Consider the following 23,152-nt stretch of genomic DNA (forward strand, 5'->3'; position numbering starts at 1 on the left):
ATTTTCTCAGAGCCAGCTTCTTAACACGAAGATGTTTTATCCTGGGTTTCATGACTGATTTCCGGCATTGGATGTAACGTCCGCCATCTGGGATTGGTGAGGCAAAGTACTGCATCGTGGCACTAACGAGCACCGACAGGGAGCGCTTCGGTAGTCACAGCGCAGCGGAGACTTCAGCGCGGTGTTGCCATAGAATAAAGAACCAAGTGTTAACGGCTTTGTGACTTTGTAAACTCAGTTTCAACGAAGTACTGTGTAATAAATAATAAAATAAACATTATTAAAAGTGTCTGACGGCAGGAATCGAACCCAGGACCTCTAGTACAGAAGCCCGACATTGAAACCATTACGCCATGGACGCATGCACCGATACGCTGCTTAGAACGCCCTTATAAGTTTCTTGCGGGCAAGTCAGCACGTTAAGACTCCGTTCGCCAACAGGATGCCACGCGCGAAGCAAACATGCAACACGGTCTCCATCCCACAAATCGTGCGCCGTTCACTGCATCGAGCCGTGAGTTCATGAAGGAAACATTCAACAGCTTCTGTGAAGACATGTTTCACTTTCGTGTTCTTCCGATTCCTATGAAAGAAGGATCGACCATATATATATATTTTTTTGCAGTTCTTTCATGCATCAGCAAGCATAATTCCTTTTCTAATTAAAGGTTTTTGAATGAAACATTCTATATATACTTATTTCATACCTAGTTGGCCATGCGATGAACCACCAAAAATAAAATTGTACAACAACTTCTGACATGGCCGTGTTTTATAGCAAGGCATACCTCTCAGAAGTTTAAAAGGTTATTGTATTCTTTTTAGAGTACATTGCATTTTTAAGCTTTTTGGGACCCAAAAAAATTGTTAAAGGGTCCTGAATGATGTTAGTATCATGAAGAAACTCTTTAAATGGCAACAATGGGTAACAAGGATATTCAAGATTAATGAAATCGCACGTACGGACAGACATAAACATGTAATATGTCATAATATCGAATGGTCACTGTTATCTCGCTATATAAGCATACCGTGAAACACCGCAGAAGCGCTCACCCCACTTTCACTGAAAATTGGGTTAATCTAGATATGGGGCGCTTGTCCGGTCGAAGCAGTGAAAACCAAGATGGCGGCCAACGAAAAACTTCTAGGCAGGGCTACAATGGCTACGAAATCGGAGAAAGCATGTTTATTTTGAAATGGTAAATGATGGGTAAGCGAATACAGTCAACGACCGATTTTCCGGACGCCCGAATTTTCGGACATGCTCGATAATTTGGACGCCTTCGCGGCACTGCCACGTACCGCATAGAGTCAATTTATAAGAACGTCTCAAATTTTGAACGCGAGAAAGGTTCGCCGTACAATTTTCCGGACATTTTGCCATCACCGCAGGCCCGAACCTGCATTAATCGAAGCCACCACAGCCGCATTTCGATTATCTCGCCGTCTCGAACCGGCGCTCTCACATGCAGGTCCTCTGGCAGCCATAGCCACCACCGCGGCTACGCTAGGCCTAGCGCCTTTGACTTTCGCTACCAAGTGTTTTGCTGTTCGGTGCCATGTTTCTATTGGAACAATTTGCCGCTGCTCACAATGGCGCCGACTCCGCCTTTGTAATTCTTGCCAATGGCTTCGAAGCTTAAAAAACACAGCACGTTGCATAATGCTGGTTCCTGGAAGTCAGCTTCGCCTCAGTACAGTAGCGTTATGCGCTGAAGCATACGCAAAGTATTGCGGCGAAGCATATCATGAGTGGAAAGGGGCAATTGTCATGGGACACTGTATGTGTTCCTTAATTTTGGCCACTAGGGTGTCCGAAAAATCAGATATTGACTGTATCCCCGTCAGTGCCCCTAGCGCCTTGTAGCAACCGCAGTGGGGTGAATATTTTGGCTGATGCCGGCGCTTTGGAGGTGGTGAGCACTTAACATATAATTTTCAGAATTCTGAAGTTTTCGAAATGTTAATACTGGGCGCTTATGTGCAACTGGGCACTTCTGCAGTATTTTACGGTAGGTGATGCAACAAGTTGATTAAATTAATACGGAAGGAGTTCATTATGTATGTATAGGTTGAAAATCAGTCAAGCGTTGTATGAAAATTAGGTAGAAATTATTCTGGAATGAATGAATTTTTATGTAGCATGCTGTTATTTTTTTTTTCATTCAGAATTATTTCGATCTCGTTAGTTTTGGTTCGATGCAAAGAATAAAGCCTCTCATGTTACTGCCATAAATTGTTCGTTATGGTGAACTAAGTTTCAGTTATGAGTGCTAGTATGAGACCTACATTTCTTTACAATCTTTGCAATGTAAAATTATAAAAAAATATTTTACACATTCTGTTAGACCTTAATTTGCCTAGACAAATGTGCTCATTAAACTGATAGAACCGAACATAGACTGTTAATGTGTATTCTTAGTCATCTAAAAAAATTTAATTCCTGAACTTGGCATCATATCTGAGAAAATTACTAACATATTTTTTCGAAATTGTATAAGCTCAACTACATGCTTCTTGTACATAAGAGGATCATCACGCTTAGCGAATATGATGGTTGGGAAATGCTTCTAAGATGTTTTAACCCCTTAACCATTTTATTATTTTGACAATTTCTATGCCCAAACTGCTTAATTTTTTTTTTATTTGACATTGAATGTTTTCCTTCTAAAAAGCAAATTTTCGATTTTGAAAAAAAATTGAAGAACATACTAGGTCAAATTAGCATAATAAAGTGTATTATTGCTTATGATAAAGGAGGCGAGCGACCAGCTGGTAATCAACAATAACAAACAGCAAGAGCGCAGTGCGGAAAGTTTTATCAAGTCATAGGGCGATGTTATATTGAACGCCTTACTGGGGCGGCCAAAAACTGAAACCAAGGAGGCTTCGTGGAGCTGTCATTCATGTCGATGCGCCACCAATTTCGAAGTTATCGCTTTCTCTTCCAGAAACGAAGTAAACTTCGGTGTCGAAATCATTATCATCCGAAGAGCTGGACTACAGCCAAAGGTTTCTTTTCTGCGCCGAAGGACCAGCAACATATGCTCCACCGGACCCCATGTTTTGAAACACGAGTTGCCCCCGAAAGAAAAGTGAAACAGGGGTTGAAAAAAAAAAGAAATTATCTGCCTAGTGCTGCCATCTGCGAAGCGACACACCAACTAGCCCGCAAACGAACGTGTCTCGTTCAAAACGCTTAAAAGGAGATATTGTCTCGAGCGGACAAGCTACACCCGTCCAAAACGGTTTTAAAACAGTTCGGAGAAGGCGAGCTGTGCTCGTCAGAAACGGTGGTTAAATTGACACTAAGTCGTCTTGAAATGCCAGGCCTGGCATCATCAACATTGTTATGACATTATGACAAAGAGCTAAATTTGACATTGTGTAGCAATAAGGCTAGGTGTGATGCTGTTGTTCACTAGAACGTAAGGAAGAACACCACGTGCATTTCTCTTAGGTGTACTGGCATGTCCAGCAAACGAAAATCGACTGAGTGTAGCATGATGTCATGATGCATTCACTGCCTGGGTACATACACTGAAATTGTTTCGTAGAAACAAATCTTACACAAAGCTATTTAGGCCAGACTCGAGCTTGCCACCATTTTGTTTTCGAAGATATAGAAGGGCTTAGACCTTCAGTTAATGTAAAAAAATGATGTGACTAGTCAGAAATGTTATGTCAGTACTTCTTTAGAGCCAAATCAGCTAGCCTCTGCATCTTCTCTGTGCACTTGTCAACCGTTGCCAGCTTCGTGTCGCAAGGCACTGCATTGTTCTGGGATGAGTATGAATGGCACGGGTGCTGGCGACTGTGCATAATAGGTGCCTGAAGCCATAGAGTTTTGTGCTAAAAGCACTAGACCGAATATGATATCTGTTTGCTTCGATGATACAGCACTTCGCCTTGCATAGAATGATAGACCGTACTACATGGGTTATGTCTAAACTTCGTCTTTCTGGCTTTGAGGATTCTGTTTCAACCTAATACTGTCATCTCCTAATTTCACCATTGTAGCACATTAAGAGCATCACAAATGAAAATAACTCTAGAAATATCTGGAATAGTCACCTATAGTGAGTGTCACTGCCCAAAACCCACCCAGGGGCCATATTACGTAACGATTCCTTCTATTTTATTTTTTTTGTCATTTGTCATTGTAGGGCATATGCTATACTTCGTTATCGCTGTTATCGGCAACATGCTAGGATAGGTGATATGCGAATGGCTAGATCGAATGAAAAGGACCCTTACATAATGCAGCTCCAGATCCTAGCGACAGGCATATTCAGAAGTGTCAAGACTTACTTATGCATTCAATATTAGATAACGAAAAGAAACAGTAGTTGTTCACGTAAAAACACTGAAATCCTCTAAATAAATGTTGTGCGTCTAGCACAGTATATAGCTGAACCACAAAAAATAATAAGAGAAGTTAATTTGACTGTCTATATGAAGCCATGTCAACTTGTAGAAAAATGTATCTTGCCAATCATTCCCATTGGGGTTAGAAGAGCTGCAGTGCTGGGTTTTCCTTTTGTAACTTTAATTAAAAGCTCTATGCATTGAACCCATTGAGCGTTTTAATGCTGTTTATTAAAATGTGTTTAAAAAGACAAGAACACAGTACACTCTATGTGTGTTATGGTTTCTTGCTTTTTTGTGTTTTTAATGTACTATGCCAAAATGCTCATTATCACCAGCCCAAATTTTCAAATCCCTTCATCTTAAAGGGGCCTTGAGCCACCTCTCAAGCTTGGTGAAAAAGTACATTCTGCAAATAGTACACGCTGCTGTGAACATCTCAGCCAAGTTTTGCAGTCATACGTGGCATGTGGTGCTCACAAACAGAGCGCGAAATTAGCTTTTCTTCATGCACCCTTTTTCAAACAGAAGCCTTCTCCTCACCCATTTCACGGCTGCTGGCGGTTGCCCCTTGACGTCAAGGAGCAGATTCGCATAGAGTGCTGCCATTGGCCGATAGTTGACATCAGTCAAGAAGGGTGCATGGATCAGTGCACTTTTTCCTTTTGTTACTGTCTATAATATTTGGTGCAGTGAACAAAACAGGCTGAAGTAAGCGATAATCTGCATTTCAGATGATAGAAACGACGCACTTCTCCGAAGAATCCAACTATCGCCTACTCGCGCTCGGTTGCGTTTGCCCACATAAGAATGTAACTTTGGCCAAGAGATTCGTGAGGTGACGTACTTTAATAGTGAGGCCATTCTAGGATTAGTTTGAAAAGTGTTTCAGGGCCTCTTTAAGCTATGAGTACTAAACAAACAAGATGCAGGAAGAAGATAAAGACTCCAGCACAGACTAGTAAAGTTGCTAGTCGGGGTTTACTCAGTCTATGCTGTTAAACTTAATACTGCCAACCAACTATGTGCCATCTTAGCAATTCAGTACTGTGCAGCAAGAGCTGTGGGTTGCGTCAGCCAATTAGGAAAGAGAATCGAAAGAAGGACTTCTTCCTGCATGGCCTGCTTGTGATAGCTCTGTGTGACACTGAGTGCAGACTTCACCGAAGGATTAGTAGCACACAGTGGGTGGGTCCTTCCTCCTCTAAAACACACAGGCAGGTTGTGTTACTGATCGACTGACATGAACCCTAGCCTACCTTGCACTGTAGGAACTGATGGAGTATATAAGCATGACATTCACTTTGATGCAAATCCCTTCTGTCTTCTTCTCCCACGTGTGAGACTTCACTGCATTATTCTACCGTGTCCAGGCACCACCCAGCTAGAGAAAACCGAGCCCCCCTGCTCCCCCGGCGGGCTGCTCAATGTGCCCAGTGGTCACCACCACCACCACCACCACCACCAGGGTGGTGGAGACGGTGGCGACGGCGTGACGTCGTCCGGCCTGGGCAACATCAAGATGCCCGACGATGCTGTGTTTGGCTTTTCGGGGGGCATCTTCAAAGATGGGGCAGCCGAGGCTGCTGGAAACAGCACCGAGCACCACCACCAGCACTGCGTCGTCTCCACGGTGGCTGGAACGACCACGTCGACAACCAGTACGCCTGGTGAGTGGCTAGCCTTTGGTTTGACACGCGCAATGACAGCAACAATCTGTGGCCCCAAGAAACTTCCGACCATGGGCCTCATCAGTCTACTGTGTGGAAACATAGTAGATTGATATGGTGCTTCGATGTACAGAAAGTCTCATTTTACGTTTTCAGGTAAAAGAAAGGTGCATAATGTCTCAAGTATAATGCTTATAACGTTTCATATAACTTACGCAAACCTAACTTGTAAAGTTATGATTTTCAACAGGGGGAAAAGTGAAGAGAATCTGCGGGCTTCTCTTGTAACGCACTCCCGCTACTCGCCCTTGTAATTTTTGCCCCTTCTAAATTTAGTGGGTTTTGACAGTGGGCAAAGCTGGAAGCCATCCAGGGCCTATGTTAGTAAACAGCTAAAGGGTCTGTAGGGTTGCACCCAGGAGAAAGATGGTGCAGAAATTTAGACGTGAATACAATGTTCAATAGCAGCCGTTGGTGGAATAGCGCCCATGAGAGCAGACTTAAGTGACATTTGGGTTGGTTTGGGTTGGAGGAGGGGTGCACAGTCTTGTTCATGGCAAAAGGATGTGCAACACCATTAGCTAAACCCGCTGTAGCTGCCCCTTCCCGCTTTTGACTATTCATGTATCTGATCAAGATCAGTCAGTTTTTTTCCCTGCACATAAGTGAGGCCATTCACTACCACCCACTAATTTTGGTTCTTCGGCATTGCACTTTGGGCCGTGCACTTTGTCTAACCCCCTCCAGTTATTAGCCTACAGACACTCATTTCCCTTGTGTGTACCAACCACCAAAAGGGGGGGTTTAGTGCTTTAGTCATTTAGTGCTCACTAAAGCCTGATAATACAGGGTATTCAAAACTAAGCTTTATGGTTTTCTTAAAGTTAGGCACTGAGAGGCACGCGAAGACCACCTGTGAAAATAAGTTATGTGACTAAGGGTGCACAAAGTGAGATGATAATTATCGCTGTGAGCAGCCCAATTAACTAAAATTAAACAATTATTTTTTGTTGACTGCAGTAAGTGGGTATGTTTGTATTGAAAACTTAGAGACAGTCGAGTTTCTACACAGTATCAGTCGGAAGAGTTATTCTAGCGTGTCCGTGCTCCGAGATATCAGACTCCAAATTTCAATTGTCATACTGCTCAGAATAATCGAGAATTAAGACGCGACAATTGTCATGAATTCCAGTGAATGATTATGAAGCTCAGTGACCACTTCTGTGGAGGGATGGCGGTGCCATCTTCTCTCTTGAGTCGTGGTGGTGTGTTGACTAGAGGAACGTTCTTGAATACCGGCGTAACGCTCCGCTCCAACGCAGCAACCACTACGCTGGTTGTTTACGATATGCGAATCACCGCGTATGAAGACTCACGACACCACCTACAAGAATAACGATGTGGCGTAGTAGGCGAGAGCGCGAGCCAGCGTCTTCATGTTTTGTTTCCCACGCGACGTCATCCTTTTACACAAGGCGCGCATCTGCTCCCGTTTCTTTAACCACGCGACGCCATCCTAGGCCCGCGCGCTGGCGTTGGCCGCTGACGTAACGCTCCCCCACTTCGCAGCCGCGGCTCCAGGCTTCGCCCCGCTCCGCGAGAACGCCCGCTCAGATAAACAGATCCGGCGGGCTTGAGCCTCCTATGCTTAATGTACGACAATAAAACTGCGAAGTTACAATGAAAAACTTGTAGCGTATGAACGGTACTGTGCTGGTACTGGATATTGTCAACGTGTAACTGTGATCACAATGAGTGCTACAGTTAAAAAAAGTTGCCTATGCGTAGTTCTTAGTTTAGCTGTTAGTTGTATTATTTATATATGAACACTTCAGCAAGAGATCTCTTTCACTAAGCAGGTAGGTCGCGGAACCGATGACAGCCAATGAGGCAACCGTTGACACCCCAAGGGGAAACTAATCAGGCGCGAAGGCGCTCAAGCGGACCTTGGCGTGCTTGGCAAAAGGGACGTCCCCTCATTCATTCGACGCCACCGACGGGACGAGTAAGGCACGGCAGGCGCCAGGAGGTCCAAGGTGTTCATAAGAAAAAATAACTACGGCAACTTCGCGACACCACACTCCTACGGAACACAACTAAGCTTGTGAGCGAGCCAGCTTTACTTCCACATGGCTGATACCACGGGTACTGGTGAAAAATACTTTTGAAGAATGCTGGTGGCCATTTTTTTTGCGACAAGGCCATCCCCCTGTCAGCGAGGGGGCGATGCAAAAATCTGAGGGGGGGGTCAGGACATCCGGACATCCCCCTGGATCCGCGCCTGATCACTTGGTAGTTTCGCCCAAAAACAAAGCATTAAAAGTGATACGGAGGTTTAGTGTCACACTCGAACTCTTCACGCACGATGGTCAAAGACATGTTAGATCAACACAGCACGTGAGACAACTGCTGCTGTATAGCAGAAACAGTGCCCTGTCAAATACCAGGCTTCTCACAACCTTGGCACAATGATGAGCTCCAGCAGCGACGTTGCAGGCGTTGCGCCTCAATGGTGCTCAAGATGAGACCGACGAAAAACTGTCTGTGTTTGTCGGTGCCTAATGAAAGGATTAGATCGATTTAACTGGGCATTTACTGTCCGTTTAACCAAGAGCAATCTATGCACCACAGATTGGTATGCGCACAACTCCTCGGCAGGGACGCTAACGTGTGTGCATGAAGTGCTCATGCCAGCAGCGGAAGCCAGAACGCTGTCCTGACTTCGGCTGAGCCGAATGAGCAGAGTGTGAGAGGCTGCGTCCATTTGGCTCCATCGTCTTTGCAGCCAAACGCACTGCGCGTTTTCAATACCAGGACAGCACAACAGTGGTGGCACAATCGCGCCTCATACATCCCTACAATTACTATCAGAAAATAAGCAAAGGCTGCATGGACCCCAGTTATCCAGAAATGTCTTCGCAATTCCAAAAATGTCCACCGAGCTTCACTTGAGCACTATACTAGACTAATCCATCTAGTGCTACCAGAAATGAGTAATAGTAATTGCAGCAGTGGTACCGAAAATGATTCTTGCTTCGTTGTTGCTGTGGTCAACAAAATGCTGTAGAAAGCCAGCATGTTAAATTTCATTATGCGGAGCATTTCTCACCACACTGTACTTAAGGGGGGACGCGGGTTCTAGAATGGTAAAAAAATTGCCGAAAAATAGATTTTTGGAAAAACGCATTTTAGGAATGTTTGGGCCTTCAACCAGCTGCCCTTAAATTATTAACCCTGAATTCGATCGGTAAATAGGAAAAAATCGGCTTTCAAAACGCCACGGGAGACACGAAACGACCTGCGGCAGGCAAAATTTGTTCAAACTTCCCGCGCGCAGCCGCCAACCGACCGCCGCCATCTTGTGTTTGTTTTGTAGCTGTTTTCTTTGTGAGCATTTTGCGCCAGCTCAAAATGGTGCCGCTCAAGCTGAACGACCGCTCTCGCCGCTTTTCCGAAGGGTGGTTCCGGGCCTCTGATTGGGCGGAGCGCGCGCGTGCAAGGCGAGCCCCCCGTCTCGCGCCTCCCATTGGCTGGCGCGCCCACCGAGGCGGCCATTTTGCTTTTTTTTGTTTGTTTTGCGTGCGCCGCCGTATCTCCGTTGCTCCCGGTTTCTCGCGGTCGTCTGCTACGCTTGTGTTCACGCGGCTCGCGCACAGTCTTTTCGTCTTGCGCTCGTCTGAAGATAACGCGTTAATCTTACGGAAAGAAACGAAAGCATCCATCGAACGCACGGCTGAAGATCGCGGATGAAGGCGCGCTACCCGAACGGCCGGAACCACCGCGTAGCGGCGCATCTAACGTGGCCGTTGATTCTTCTGGGCATAGCTGCGGCCCATCTGATGTCATCGGATCGTCAGCCAGCGCATCCAGCGGCACCCAAGACTGTGTTGATATGGCATACTATTCAGCGCAAGACCGCGTTGATACGGCGTATTATTCAGCGCGTTGCGCGAACGGTCGGCACGAGCGGAACGGCCGGAACCACCTGTTGCGTCCGAAGCGGCCCATTAACGTCGCCGTTGATTCTACTGGGCATAGCTACGGACCATCTGATGTCATTAGATCGTCAGCCAGCGCGTCCAGCGGCATCCAAGACCGCATTGAGTGGGCAAGTCGGCTGAGCGCGCGAGAAGTGTGGCGATCTTGAAGGAGTCTCTGGCATCATAGTGCGCAACGGACCGGAAATTCAAGTTGCTAGTCGCAAAAGCTTCGGAAGTCGCAAAATGAGCATCTAGACAGTAGTGATACCAAGGTTAGGCTTTCAAAACGGCACAAGCCAGCAAAGAACCCTGCATATACAGCCCTGGCATGCTGTAGAGTGAAGTGTTGTTGAATGACAATAATCAATTTTGGTCATTCAATAAATATTCCATAAATGCGTGATTTTGACTTGAACATTGTGTAATCTTATTTGTCTATGGAAAGGCTACTTTATTATACAATTTTTGTATTCATTTAGCTTGCAGGCCACTGGAACGGGCACATGAAGTGGTAAATGTAGTTTTTCATGCTGGTTTATGGGCAGTACATGGCTTTATGACAAGCTTTTCCCAGTTTTCTGGCAGGTTACAGTCATATATTTAGTATAGTCATTCTCGTGAAGAATAGAGCTACAAAATGATGTCATTAATATTGCTGTAGCTGGATTCTAGAAAAAGTTGCAGCTGTCTAAACTTCAAGTGCGTTTTTCTCAGTTCGATGTTTTTACACACCGCACTCAGCCTTACGGGGCTTTTTTCTATGATGTTGTGGAGTGACAATAACAAGTTTGGTATCAGTGTATTCGTAATGAAATGATCTAGGGGGTGATGCTATTTATGTTACTCTAGCATCATTTTATAAATTACAATCAAAAGTAAGAATGAGTGAAAATAAGAAAAATATATTCACAGTCAATGTTGGTCTCCTTTCTTACCTTTATAATGCTTTCAAACAAATAAAAATAGCATCACCCCCTAGAGCAAGTCTTTGGCATTAAAGTCATGCTCTTACTTTTTGTCTTTGACAAGGATAAATTGCCAAAAAGCCCCGTGAGAAGTACTCATGAAATTTATTTCCAGATTTTAATACTTTCTGAACTAGAGTAGCTATCAAAAAACTAATTATAGATTTGAAATCAGTGTGAAAAATTGATATAAACAGTGAAGTTTAGTTAAGATAGAACCAAAACTAAATAAAAACTTTTTAGAACCCACCTCCCCCCTTAAGCTAAACGGGAAGCTTAGTTATGAGCATTGCATTTGGCAAGGCTACAAAGCAGAAAAGTTTGTTACTCATTATTGTTAATTACTGAACAAACAGCCCATAAATATTACTTACTCTTCATCAAATGTTTTGTACAAAAGAAAGAATCGCTTTGTTGTTCTGTGCATTTTTCATAGGCGTGAATAGCAATAGGGAGTTTTAGAGATAGGGGACCCAAAGTTGGAGCGATTTTTTTCGGCCAGGCATACAAAGGAAAGCAAGGAGAATACAAAATAATCCAACAGGCATACAAGTTAGCTTTGGGGTACACCAAGCCGCTTGAGGACACTGTTTCTAAAGCTCCCCATTAGCTGAGTGTGATATGCTGGATGGGCTGTACTGAGGAGCCAGATGGGCAGGCAGCAGGATGCTGGCACGTTAACATAGTTAAACTGCGTTGACAGCCGTTTCTGTAGTGGATTAGCCAATTTGACTTATACTCCCTAGATAAGCATTATTATTGCAATCGTTTGCATAATTGCCTCCATTTTCTTTTGTTGTGCTAAGTTATGTCCATGCTGTATGCAGACTGTCTTTTCTACTACTGAGGGATTGGGCTTTCCCGAAAACCATAGTCGTCTAGTGGCTGAGCTTACCTTATGCGCTAAATAGTACTGCCGTGGTAGGAACACGCTCAGTAGCTCAGAATCAGGCATATACCGTATTTACTCGCGTAATGCACGCACCCCTAACTTTGCTACTGCGCGATCTCACAATTGAACGGCCATGCTATAGTTTTTTGGAGAGACTAGGATCTTTTACTGTCGCACTTGTGTTTAAAGCAAGCGCGCCTAATCTCGATGCCCGTCTATGGCAAAGCCATGATGAGAGAACACTGGCGGGAAGCATACAGTAAGAACAGGCTGTGCTTTATCATGGTCGCTTGGGACCTGACGGAAGCAGCAACCGCGATAACGCTCAGCCTACTCTTACTGCATGCTTGCCGCCAGTGCCAGCGCAAAGGCACCTCACATACTCGAGGGAAAGAAAAATGGCAACTGGCTCTCTGCAACAGTACTTAACGCAGCTTATGGACTAGGATTTAAAGGAGAGAGCACGCGCACGATGCGTGGCAGGTCGTGGCGCTTGGGAGAGTCCAAGTGAAAGACCGGCACATGGTCAGCGAAGTCTGTTGCTCGCTTTTCTGCCTGTCTTTGGTTTCGCTGTGTGTGATAGGTCCAAGTCAAGTTATATGCCTGCTGTAAGACAGAGAGTTTATCTGCTCAAAAAGTAGAAGCGGGGATCAGATACCAATAAACTTTGACATGCCGATGAGCAAGACGGTCGTTCAAAGAAACGTACACAGCAGCGCTTCAACGTGAAGGCCTGAGTACATGGAGCAAATAACCGGCGTACGAGTGACGAACTTCGTCGGGCGGCGAACGTCCGACGGCCGGCGTCAAGAAATTTGCCGTCCGCAGCCGATCTGCCTGTCCAGACAATTTCGTCGGGCAAACGCCGCCGCCGGAAGCGTCTAGCACGCAGCGGTGGACGACAGCCAATGAGGAGGCACTAGTTCCGGTCGCAATGCATGCTGGTGTTTCGCATGCGCGCCTTTTCGTGTCGTCTGCAATCGCGTTGGTGTTGCTGTGTCTGCATGTCTCTGCACCGATTGAGTCGTTCCCAGTATGATCTCTCAGGAATCGCGTTGTATTTGTACATCCCGTATCCGTTGATCTGCGGGGAAACAGACAAGCAGTGCAAGCTCTCTACAACCACCTTCAACATAAATATTCTGATCTCAGAGGCCGCATGCTGTCGTCACGCCTATCTCCCGACTTCCCTGATAGATGGCGCTGGCATCAGATATTTCTTTCGTTAGGCTTAGACGCGTTCGAAACGAGAAGCGATCGCGAAAACTACTCTAGGTGATCCATAATACTCTGTCGTCGAAGCAGCCTGAGACTAAGTGAAAGCTGTTTACGCAGTCATTTGCTACCAACGAAGTGAATTCTACTAGGACAACGCCAAATGCAGTTCGAAGCGGGCGGCCAGGACCGCCGCCAACAGGGCGGCCAACGCTGCGGCGGCGTTCGCCGCATGTATCGCGACACAGCGAACATCCTGCGTCGTGTAGCCGCGTCGTTACTTGATGCGTGAAGTTCGTCGAGAAAGTTCGCTCCCTGTATCCCGGGCTTTATGCTTGCGGACCACAATGTGGATGAAGCGGCCAGCGGCCTGGCCGACATGTCTGGTGGTTTCGATGCGTGGTGATGTGCAATAAAAATCCTGTTACAGTTTGCAAATAGCTTACGTCTATTTTTACTGCAAAGATAAGTTATCTAATGCATTTTTCAAATAATTACCGTCTTAGTTTTCTATTTTTGCTGTCTCAAAAAGGTTCCCATAAAATTTACCCCGCATAAAAAACGCACCCTCCAACTTTCCTTCGATTTGTGGGGGAAAAAGTGACCCGCCGGGGTGGCTCAGTCAGCTAAGGCGTTGCGCTGCTGAGCACGAGGTCGCGGGATCGAATTCCACATTTCGATGGAGGCGAAATGCAAAAACGGCCGTGTGCTTGCGTTGCAGTGCACGTTAAAGAATCCCAGGTGGTCAAAATTAATCCGGAGCCCTCCACTACGGCGTGCCTCATAATCAGAACTGGTTTTGCACATAAAACCCCAGAAAGAAGAAGGGAAAAAAGTGCATTCATTACGCGAGTATATACTGTATTCACAGGTTAGATATAAACGGACAATAAGAATTGCGTCCACTCCCACATGGCCAGCAATGTGTTTGATTTGCTTTGAATATTTGTGCATTATTACACAATTTTGAAATATTGTTTGTCAAATTGAGTACACATTATTTTTTTAGATATTCTGCTCATAATGTGAAACTTTGAACACTCGCATGCCCCTACTTCAGGGCACGTATTGCAATTCGAGACTGAAGTCAGTAAGTGAAGCTCAAGGCACATCCACTTAGTAGTTATCCTGAGACGGCCACTTGCTTTGAAATATGCATCTTAAGTACCTCTCAATTCAGTCTCAGATATCTGTGATGAAAAGTGTTGCTTCATTTTGGGGCAATTTTAAATCAGCTACATTTTCTTCTGGTGCGCACAGTTCGTGTTTTTACACCATGGTTGCCGTTATAGTCATTGAAAACCTAAGAAAGCAGCGGCAAACACAGTGCCATTCAACTCAGAAAGAATTTGTACAATGCGCCAGCCAATCATGTTCACTCATTTCTGTGATGTTGCAGAAGAGGCTGACCTGGGTGACGTTCTTTGAGCGTGGTGTGTCTCTTGGTAACTACCACCGTAAAATTCCGAGCAAGCCCCCCCCCCCCCCCCAAGCAAGTCGAAATTGCCGGCAAAGTGAGGGGGGAGCGCTATCCCGGCATGGCACCAAAATTCAAGATGGCGACGAAATTTTCATGCCAGGAAAATAAGAAGGCAGTGCGCATGGATTTAAAATTTTATTGCACTGAACTTTATTTAGGCCATATATTTGTTATATCTCTTAATCGCTTTCAAAACCATCAAAAGACTCTTCAGAGTCAGTCGCAAAGAAAAGGTTGCAGCATTCCGCTTGAAGTCCGCCCCCGTCTTCTGGCACCACGGCTCCAACATGTGCCAATCCGCTATGCAGGTCGCCGTCCTCTGAGCCATCGAGTGCATTGCTAATGCCGCAACCCTTGGAAGTATCGTGCCACTGTCTCATCGAGTACAGCGGCCCACGCCTCGGCAACAAAATCAAGCACTTGTTGCCGCAACAGTGTCACGGTCTCAGGGTGGTAAACACGACGCAAGGAGCGTTTGGGTTATGAAAAGCCTTTATGGGGCATGATCACAAGAAAAATACAAATATAAAGAAAACACGCGTTATCAAACCAATATCTAAACCCTAACACAACAAACTATATACAAAGCTGGATAATGACAAATACTAACTTAAGTCCTCGCACACGACGTATAAACAGTTCAAAATATTTACATGAAGTCCCTTGACATGGCCATGTCACGTCGTCGTCGCTGCTTCCGGCGACACGTTGTTGGGCCCACTGATGCGTTGTAGAGTCGGCATCGCTGATTCCGACGTTCGGCCCTCGGTTGAGCTGGTCAGGAGGTCAGGATGATGGGGTGACCAAGGCGCCTGGATCGCCCGGTCAACTCCGCAAGCCTGCGGATCGTAGCCGCAGGGAATCCGGGAAGCAGCGCCGTCAGCCCGTAGCTGCGGCTTCCGATGGGGCGTTCGCTCAGCTCGCGGGTCGTGGCCGCGGCAGCTGAAGCACAGCTTCCATTGGGTTGCCGCCGTCTCCGCGATTCACCCGTCCTGTTTGGCCTCCAGCTCCTTCTGCCCCTCGTCGTTCCAGAGCGTAGCTGGGCTGCTCTCCTCGGCTACGTGTCTCTTCTCCCATTGGCCACGTAGCTGCGCGTGCACTTTTGTGCTTCTTCTTTTGCTTTCATGCTTTATTCCTTTTATTGAGACGCTCTTATTTTCTAACTTCTTCTTTCTTTATTTCTGTCATCGACTCCATGTGTCTTCTTGTTCTGTTCTTCTGCTTTTTCTTCTTCTTCCTTTCATCATTTTGTGGCTCATGACAAACGGCTTCTTCAAGTTTCCCTTTGGGGTTCACTCTTCCTCACACATAAATTGCTCCCACAAATGCCGCAGGGTGGATTTAAATGGCTTGTTCCAATAAACATCAGCAGGCTGCAGGATGCTCGTGCACCCTGCAGGCACGTAGAGCACGTCGGTATCGTACTCCTCGAAGGCATTTTTCGCAGCTTGTGTTTTGTGAATGGGCGCCTGGTCCAGTACCAATAACCGTCGCACGTCGTCGACATTTGGGCCCAAGACTCTCGACAGCCATTCTTGCATCTTCTCCAATGTCATCCACCCGTTTTTCGTGGCGGTGAGATGAACATTTACTGCGAGTGGGAAGAAAAGTCAGCATTGTGGTAGAACGAACTCGGCCAAATTGTGACTCCTCGCCCCATCAATAAAATAAAATTATTCTCGACCTGGTATGCGAAGGCTCGCAAAGGCCCTGGCTGGAATTTTCCTGCTTTGCTCCTTGAATATAATGAAGGCTGGGAGCTTGTGGCCGGTGGTGCAAGCAGCTAGGCAAACCGTGAAGCCTCGCACGGGCACATCCTGTGTTAGCGATCCGTATGGTGCTTTTGCCGATCACGTTGTTGGTCCTGTTGGCTGGGTTGTCTATTCGGACCATCGTCTGATCCATATTGGCCATGTTGTACAAAGTGTAGCCGTAGCGCCGTCGCAGGGAGTTCGCGGAAGACAGAAAGGCACTTGCTGCCTCCGCAAATTCCTCCGGCATCTTCTGGCTCTCGTTTGTAGCGTAGCGCATTGCAACGCTGAACCACTGCTTCCACCGATTTATATAATGGCTGGAAGCTACAAAGTTTCCCAACTGCATGCTGTTGACAATCTTGACAGCCTCTTCAGAAAGAAACCGGTTGCTAACGGCACGTCCTGCACTTCTTTCATGCTCAAAGAACTCAAAGAGCGCATCGTCCACGTATTCACTGAACACTGGTGCACCGTTACTCGGCTTCCTTCGAAGTTTTGCCTTCCCGTAGGTTTGCTGCAGCAAATTGTCGAAATTCTTTTCCCATTCCCGTATCCGCTTCCGGTCGAGCTTGAAATGTCGAGATGTCTGGTGCTCGTTTTTTCCGTTTTCACGATGCCATTGACTGACCTCGATTTTCTTGGCCACTGTGTAGGAATGCATGGGCATAGCTGACCAGGCACAGCAAACACAAAACAACAAATGGCGCGTAGCATGCGCGTAGCAATTGGGCTGCAGGATTGAATTGGATTGGATTGGATTCTTGGATGATGGTGGCCCTGTCCTCTCGTGTCCTGCCCTTTATATCAGGTCGCCGTAGTTGGCCGTGTCCAAACTAGCAAGACCACAATATATACATGCATATTATTTAGAAAAACCCAAGGAAACTTTATTTGTGAACTGGATGTGGCAGGCCACTTTTGCCGCGCATCTGCGCGGAGCGGTGAAAGGTAGGGGAGGGGGGAACTTTCCTGGAATGGCGCGGATATTTGAAATTAGCAGTGAAGTTGGGGGGGGGGGGGGGGGGGCTTGCAGGGATGGGGGCGCTTGTACGGATGGGGGCGCTTTCTCGGAATTTTACGGTATGTTTTGGAGCACAGAAGGAAGATGCAGTTTTGTGGGTCTGAATTCTAAGGCTGTCGCACTGAATACAGTCGTGCCATTTTCAGAAGGTGGAAATGAATCTCATAACATCTCTTCGTTCTTCTGTTGTGCAACCAGCGTGTGAGGAGGCCAAGCTGTCGGCCGAGGAAGAAGTGTACCGGCTGCACTCGGGCGACCTGTCATGCTTCACTGCCAGCATCAGTGGCGCCAACGAGGGAACACAAGCCACTGGAGAGCAGCTGGGAGACCTGTTTGGCTATGGCTCGGACTTTGCCAAGGGCCTCCAGGCCGAGGGTCGGGACAGTCCCGTCCTGCTTAGCATCAAGGACGACGAGCTCAGTGACGGTAAGTGACTTTTTGAGCGCAACTGTACACGTGCTTTCATTTCGCAATATATTGGCTGGCACAAACAGTCTGTTCTGTCTCGTGCGGCACATTGCAAACAGAGCTAAGTATGGCGCGACGGCCTCACTAATCGGGAGTTCGCGAAAGGAAGCGCATGGCCGACGCATAGGTGCAATTCACAGCAGCAGCCACAGACAGACCTCCGCTCATGCAGCGCTTTGTTTCCATACAGATGACGCGCGCTACTCTGGCGCCATCTCGTAGCCATCACCGCAAACCCTCTCGTGCACGGGACTATGCTTTTCTTCTCACGCTTTCGCTATACCTTCCTCCGCTTTCTGCCTTGTGGTTCTGCTGAACCCTCTTCCTCGCGCTCTCTTCGCTCTCAACATTTAATTTTTTAATTTATTCGTTTATTGTTTTTTAATCCCACGTTTGCTCTCATCTTTCGCTGTGCTCGTTCACTTAGTTACGCCGACGCTTGCCGTAGGAACGGGTGTCTAAGAACTGCACTCTAAAAACAGAGAAAGCGTCGCAATTTTTGCTTCGTTGCTGTTGTTAACATGCAGACTATGCATGTGATGTGCAAATGTGCATTACTGTCTCGAGGTGCAAAATTAGCAGGTATTGGATTAAAGGGTTCCTGAACAACTTTTTAAGTTGAGAAATGCGTTTGACTGTGGAATGTACCAGTTCAGAAATACTTTGCAGCAAGAAGCACTTCAATGCACTCAACTGAAGTGGTGTTACTAGCAATCAAAGATCGCCTTTGATCCCCGTTGCGGTACTCCCACTCTTTCTTAAATGCCTTGCACTGCGAAGGCTATGGAACAGTAGGGCATGTCCACAACGCTCCGTCTACTGAACGTCACCGTGGCGCGCAATACAAATGATTTTGGACGTTCAAGTAGATACCACTACTTCCTATTTTGGGCGGCTACGACCCGCCAAACTAGGACGATATCCCTGAACTTCTGGTTGAGCTCACGGTGTCTCATCCCTTTGCTGTGCTTCAGTGTACTACAGTAGACTTTAAGCGTGAAAGAATACGGATGGTGGCAGAAGAAGACAGGACGAGCGCTATACGAGCTTTCAAAATGGGTCAAGAGTCCTGCGACAGCAAGCGTAACTAGCATGAAACTTGCCCTCAACATATCTCTCCTTTCCAAACGCAGAAAAATTGCTCGCCTTTGTCTGTTCCATAAAATATACCATTTAATTCCCACACTCAAGTTACGCTTTATCGAACCAGCCTCTTTTACTCCTGCACGCTTGGACCATCGTCATAAGGTGAACATCCCATTCCACAAAACGTCTACCTATGGTAATTCATTTCGTCCAAAATTATGCCAGGAATGGAATCACCTACCGGATCCACTAGTCTATATAACTAACACCGATTACTTTCGTAAGGCACTTACTAATGTTATCTAGTATGCCTTGATGTGAATGTATAGCGAAGCAGTTCCGTTCTTTCCTGATCAGTTTTGTTTATAAGTTATTTCTATTTTATTATCTACCTAATCTACAAACAGTATGTTTTGTATTATGCTTTATTTTCTGTCATTCTGTGCTTATCGTCTCACTCTAACTTGCCCTATATACCATGCATTTATATTTAATCTGTGTTACCGAAGTTTTCTGTTATTTGTATAATTACTTTTTGTTACCACGGTATGCTCATTGTGTCGCTCCTACTTGCGTTATTTTTACATTGTACCATGCATTGTTATCTGATTAGTACAGTAGAGTCTCGATGATACGAATCTCACGGGGTCACGAAAAATATTCATATTAGCTGAAATTCGTATCATCGAAACGCAATTAAAACTAGCCAAATTAAGGGGGGACGCGGGGATCAGATTGCGAAAATCGTGAGAAAAATCGATTTTTGAAAACCACGCGTTTTGGTATCTGCAACGCCTAATCTACGCTGTATCAAAATGGTATGAAAAGTGCCCGAAAAAGATTAATTCGTCAGTGCGAAGGGTGAGAAAACAGCTTTAAATCGCGCAAAATCACCGCAGTTCACGGAGACATATCTTGTATTTCCCGCCACCGAGCGCCGCCATCTTGGTATCGTTTGAAAGCTCAAAGTTTCGCCGTTCCGCTTCTCAATTCGTCCGTCGTCGCCATCTTGTAACAAACGCACAAACACAAAAGAAGCGCAGGTCTGCGATACGTAGTCACACGGGCCCTCTGATGAAAGCAGGCCTCCGATTGGCTGTCGTGCTGAAAGGCGTCTCTCCATTGGTTGCTGCCTGTGACAGAGGCAAGATGGCAACGGCAGTTGTCTGCTTTGTAAACCACGCCAGCGTCTTCACCTGACACGCAGAATTCGGATTACTGAGAGCTCCCAGGTTAGTGATGAATGATCAGTCGTTGGAGAAGAAATTTTTGGACGAAGCACTCTTCGGAATACGGAAGCGCAAGCCTCCTACGGCAAGAAAAATACGGCGATTAGCGGGAGAAGAGGAAGAGCACCCAACTGAACGTGCCGCGCTACCTTGCACCATGGATTACGTGCCACGCTATCTTGCACCGTGTGACTCCGGCAGCGAAACAGACAATCGCCCTGTGCTATCGGCACCGATAATGCAGTCGACGGAAGACGCGCCAACGGAGGCTCCCGCGCCTCGGCATACGGCCGCGCGAATCAGCCGAGATCGTATCTCGGTAGACATAGCTCGCTGCGACTAGGCAAAATGGCGCAAACACAAAGAACACGGCCCGAAGCACAGCAGCCACTCCGTCCGGCTGATAGCACGCGGAAAAGGAGGAAAAGCACAAAAGCCACAAAAGCGCGCTTCAAACTCTTCGCGCCCAGTCGCGGCCTCCGCGCTGTCCGGCGCCGCATCCGCGCCTCCACACCAAACGAGAAAGGGAGAAAGTGCGTGCCTGCGCGTTGTTCTCTTTCGCGGTCGTCAGTGGGGCGGTGTTTATTCGTATCAACCGATGCGGGTCGAAAATCGATTCGTAACAACCGTTCTCTAGCACATTGCAAACTAACGGGGCTTGGCCGGGACCACAGAAAAATTTGTATCATCCAGACATTCGTATTAGCCCTGATCGTATCATCGAGATTCCACTTTATTCGTGTTTTCCGTTCTCCTTTTTTGTATAGTTATCTGTATTTATTAGCCCCTCCCCTTTGTAATGCTTCATTGTAAGCCCTGAGGGTACGGTAAATTTAAAAGAGAACAGCAAGAACGGTTTGCTGTGGTACGCTATGTGCACAGGTTGTCACATGGTTTACGGAATGTAGCTAGTAGATATGACGTCAGTACGGTTTTTTCGGCTCCCTGTAAGTTGTCACGGATGTGTCCTATCATAAAAAGAAAACTTGAGCGGGAGGGGGAGTAAAAAAAATGATTGTGGTGTGAGGCACGTGTCCCCTTTAGCACATTGTGACACACGCATTGTTTATCTGACAGGGGTTCTCAAGTACGTTCATCCCAGGGAACCCTGTTAAGCTCCATAATGTGCCAAGGAACCCCTCCCCCCTCCCAAATTAACCAAATGTCGAATTATCGAGGGTATCAAGAAAACAATAAACAAATGTGTCAACACGCTTTTATTTCCTCAATGAATCATAAAATCTTGTTTCTATTTAGCACAAGACCAGTGCGGAACCTGAAATTCTCGTCATCTCATGACTGATTAGTGCTAGCAGTGGCGAAAGCCTCGCGACATCCTTTGCGGCACGCGTCTTCATCTGAGACGCATTTTGCACCAACGGACGCACATCCCGATTATTTTGTCGCTACTCAGCTGCTCGCCAACAAATTGTCCGTCCATCGCGATGTAGCCGGTGCTCTTCATCTTCGACAGCTTTGCACTGAGTCATAGCGAAACTACTGCTTGCCTCAACCGCTGCAGACGAAACCACGGTCGCTATCGACGCAGTCATGGACGGCGACCTTACGGTTCAGAAGGCAGGCAGCTGACGCACGCACCAACAAAACTAAACTACCATTCGCTGCAAGAAGTGCGGACTAAACTGTGGTTGCTATCGATGCTGCCATGGGAGGCGACTACACAGTTGTGAAGGCACGCAGCCGACACGCACACCGAGTAAAAATGAAACTACTATTTGCCGCAACCGCTGTCGACGAAACTGCGGTGGTTATCGACGCGATCATAGATGACGACTATGCACTTATGGAGAAACATGGCTAGCAGCTAACGCGGTGTCGACGATAAACGCAACAATAAAGGCTTTAAAGGCACAATGAGACACGAAGCGCTTCGGCGTTGCTGTCAGTAATGTGCCGCGTACGATTGCCGCTGAGGACCACTGCGCCGCTTCATTTCGGTTGGACGCTACGCCGTTCTTGCTCTTCTGCGGCGCGCATTTGCAGTGCTCCTTGCATTTTTTTTTTTTATTCCTCCAAGATATACGTCAGTGCGCACGCTATCGTCACCTACCCTATCTACAAATAGGAGAAAGGCGCATGGTGGTAAGTTACAGCCTCCGAGATTCAAGTCCGAAAGCTTAGGCGTGCTGCCCGTTCTCAGAGGTTGGGTGGCTAAAAGCTACTTGCGTATTTATTGCGCTGTTTGCGCGTTGCTGTTACGCACTGTGATGTGCTTTTTGACACTCGGGCAGGGGTAATGGAGGTTATTTGGATCGAGCGCACCTCGTGTTCGCAGTTTGACACTTGTCGAGAGCGGGACCAGGGAAAATTTATCAGTGGCTCGCGGAACCCGCAGGTTCTGCGGAACCCATGTTTTATCACATTCCACTCAAATGCGGTAAAGCTTATATTGGACAGAGTGGCAGGTGCCTCAACATTGGGCTAAACGAACACCTGCATTCACTTAACAATTCCAATACTTCTCATCTATCCTCGCATTGTTTTACGTGCGGTTGTAAACCATTGTTTGAGGACACAAAGGTACTTTCTAGACACAAATGTCAAACTGCGCACAAAATAATTTACGCATTTCACATAAAAAGACTAGGAGAAACTTGTGTTAGCCAGGCATCAATATCATTGTTAGACAGTGAATTTCAATATTTTCTCAGCACATGCGTCAGTGCAAAGTAGTACTTTTCCATGTTTGAATTTTTTTTGCTTCATCATTTCCTGATTTGTTTTATCTGGTAACTGTTATCCTTTAGACCATGTGATGTTTCTATGCTACAGTTTTTGCAATCACTCATATATGTTGTTCTTTTTAATAAAGATTTAGTTCTGAGTTAGCTCTCCTCCTGTCTTCTGCCACCGTTCGTGTTCTTTCACACTTAAACCAAGAATATGTTACTGTATCAACTCGCCTAACTGTCCATCCTTTTACTACAGTAGAATCTCGGTGATACGATCACACCTGATACAAATTTCGGGATGACACGAAGTTTTCAAAGTTTCAGGCCA

General features: G+C 46.4%; 1 protein-coding gene across 7 annotated transcripts in view; it reads left to right on the forward strand.

The window, feature by feature from the left end:
- Positions 1-23,152, forward strand: part of LOC119441473 (uncharacterized) — a 99,771-nt gene that overhangs the window by 39,225 nt on the left and 37,394 nt on the right. For all 7 annotated transcript variants that reach the window (XM_037706092.2, XM_049661317.1, XM_049661316.1 and 4 more), the window contains 2 exons: positions 5,745-6,041; positions 17,547-17,774. In XM_037706092.2, coding sequence (XP_037562020.1) covers positions 5,745-6,041; positions 17,547-17,774 — 525 coding nt within the window. The remainder of the gene's footprint in view (positions 1-5,744; positions 6,042-17,546; positions 17,775-23,152) is intronic.

This window comes from Dermacentor silvarum, chromosome 2 (assembly GCF_013339745.2).
Source record: "Dermacentor silvarum isolate Dsil-2018 chromosome 2, BIME_Dsil_1.4, whole genome shotgun sequence".
Taxonomy (NCBI): Eukaryota; Metazoa; Arthropoda; class Arachnida; order Ixodida; family Ixodidae; genus Dermacentor; species Dermacentor silvarum.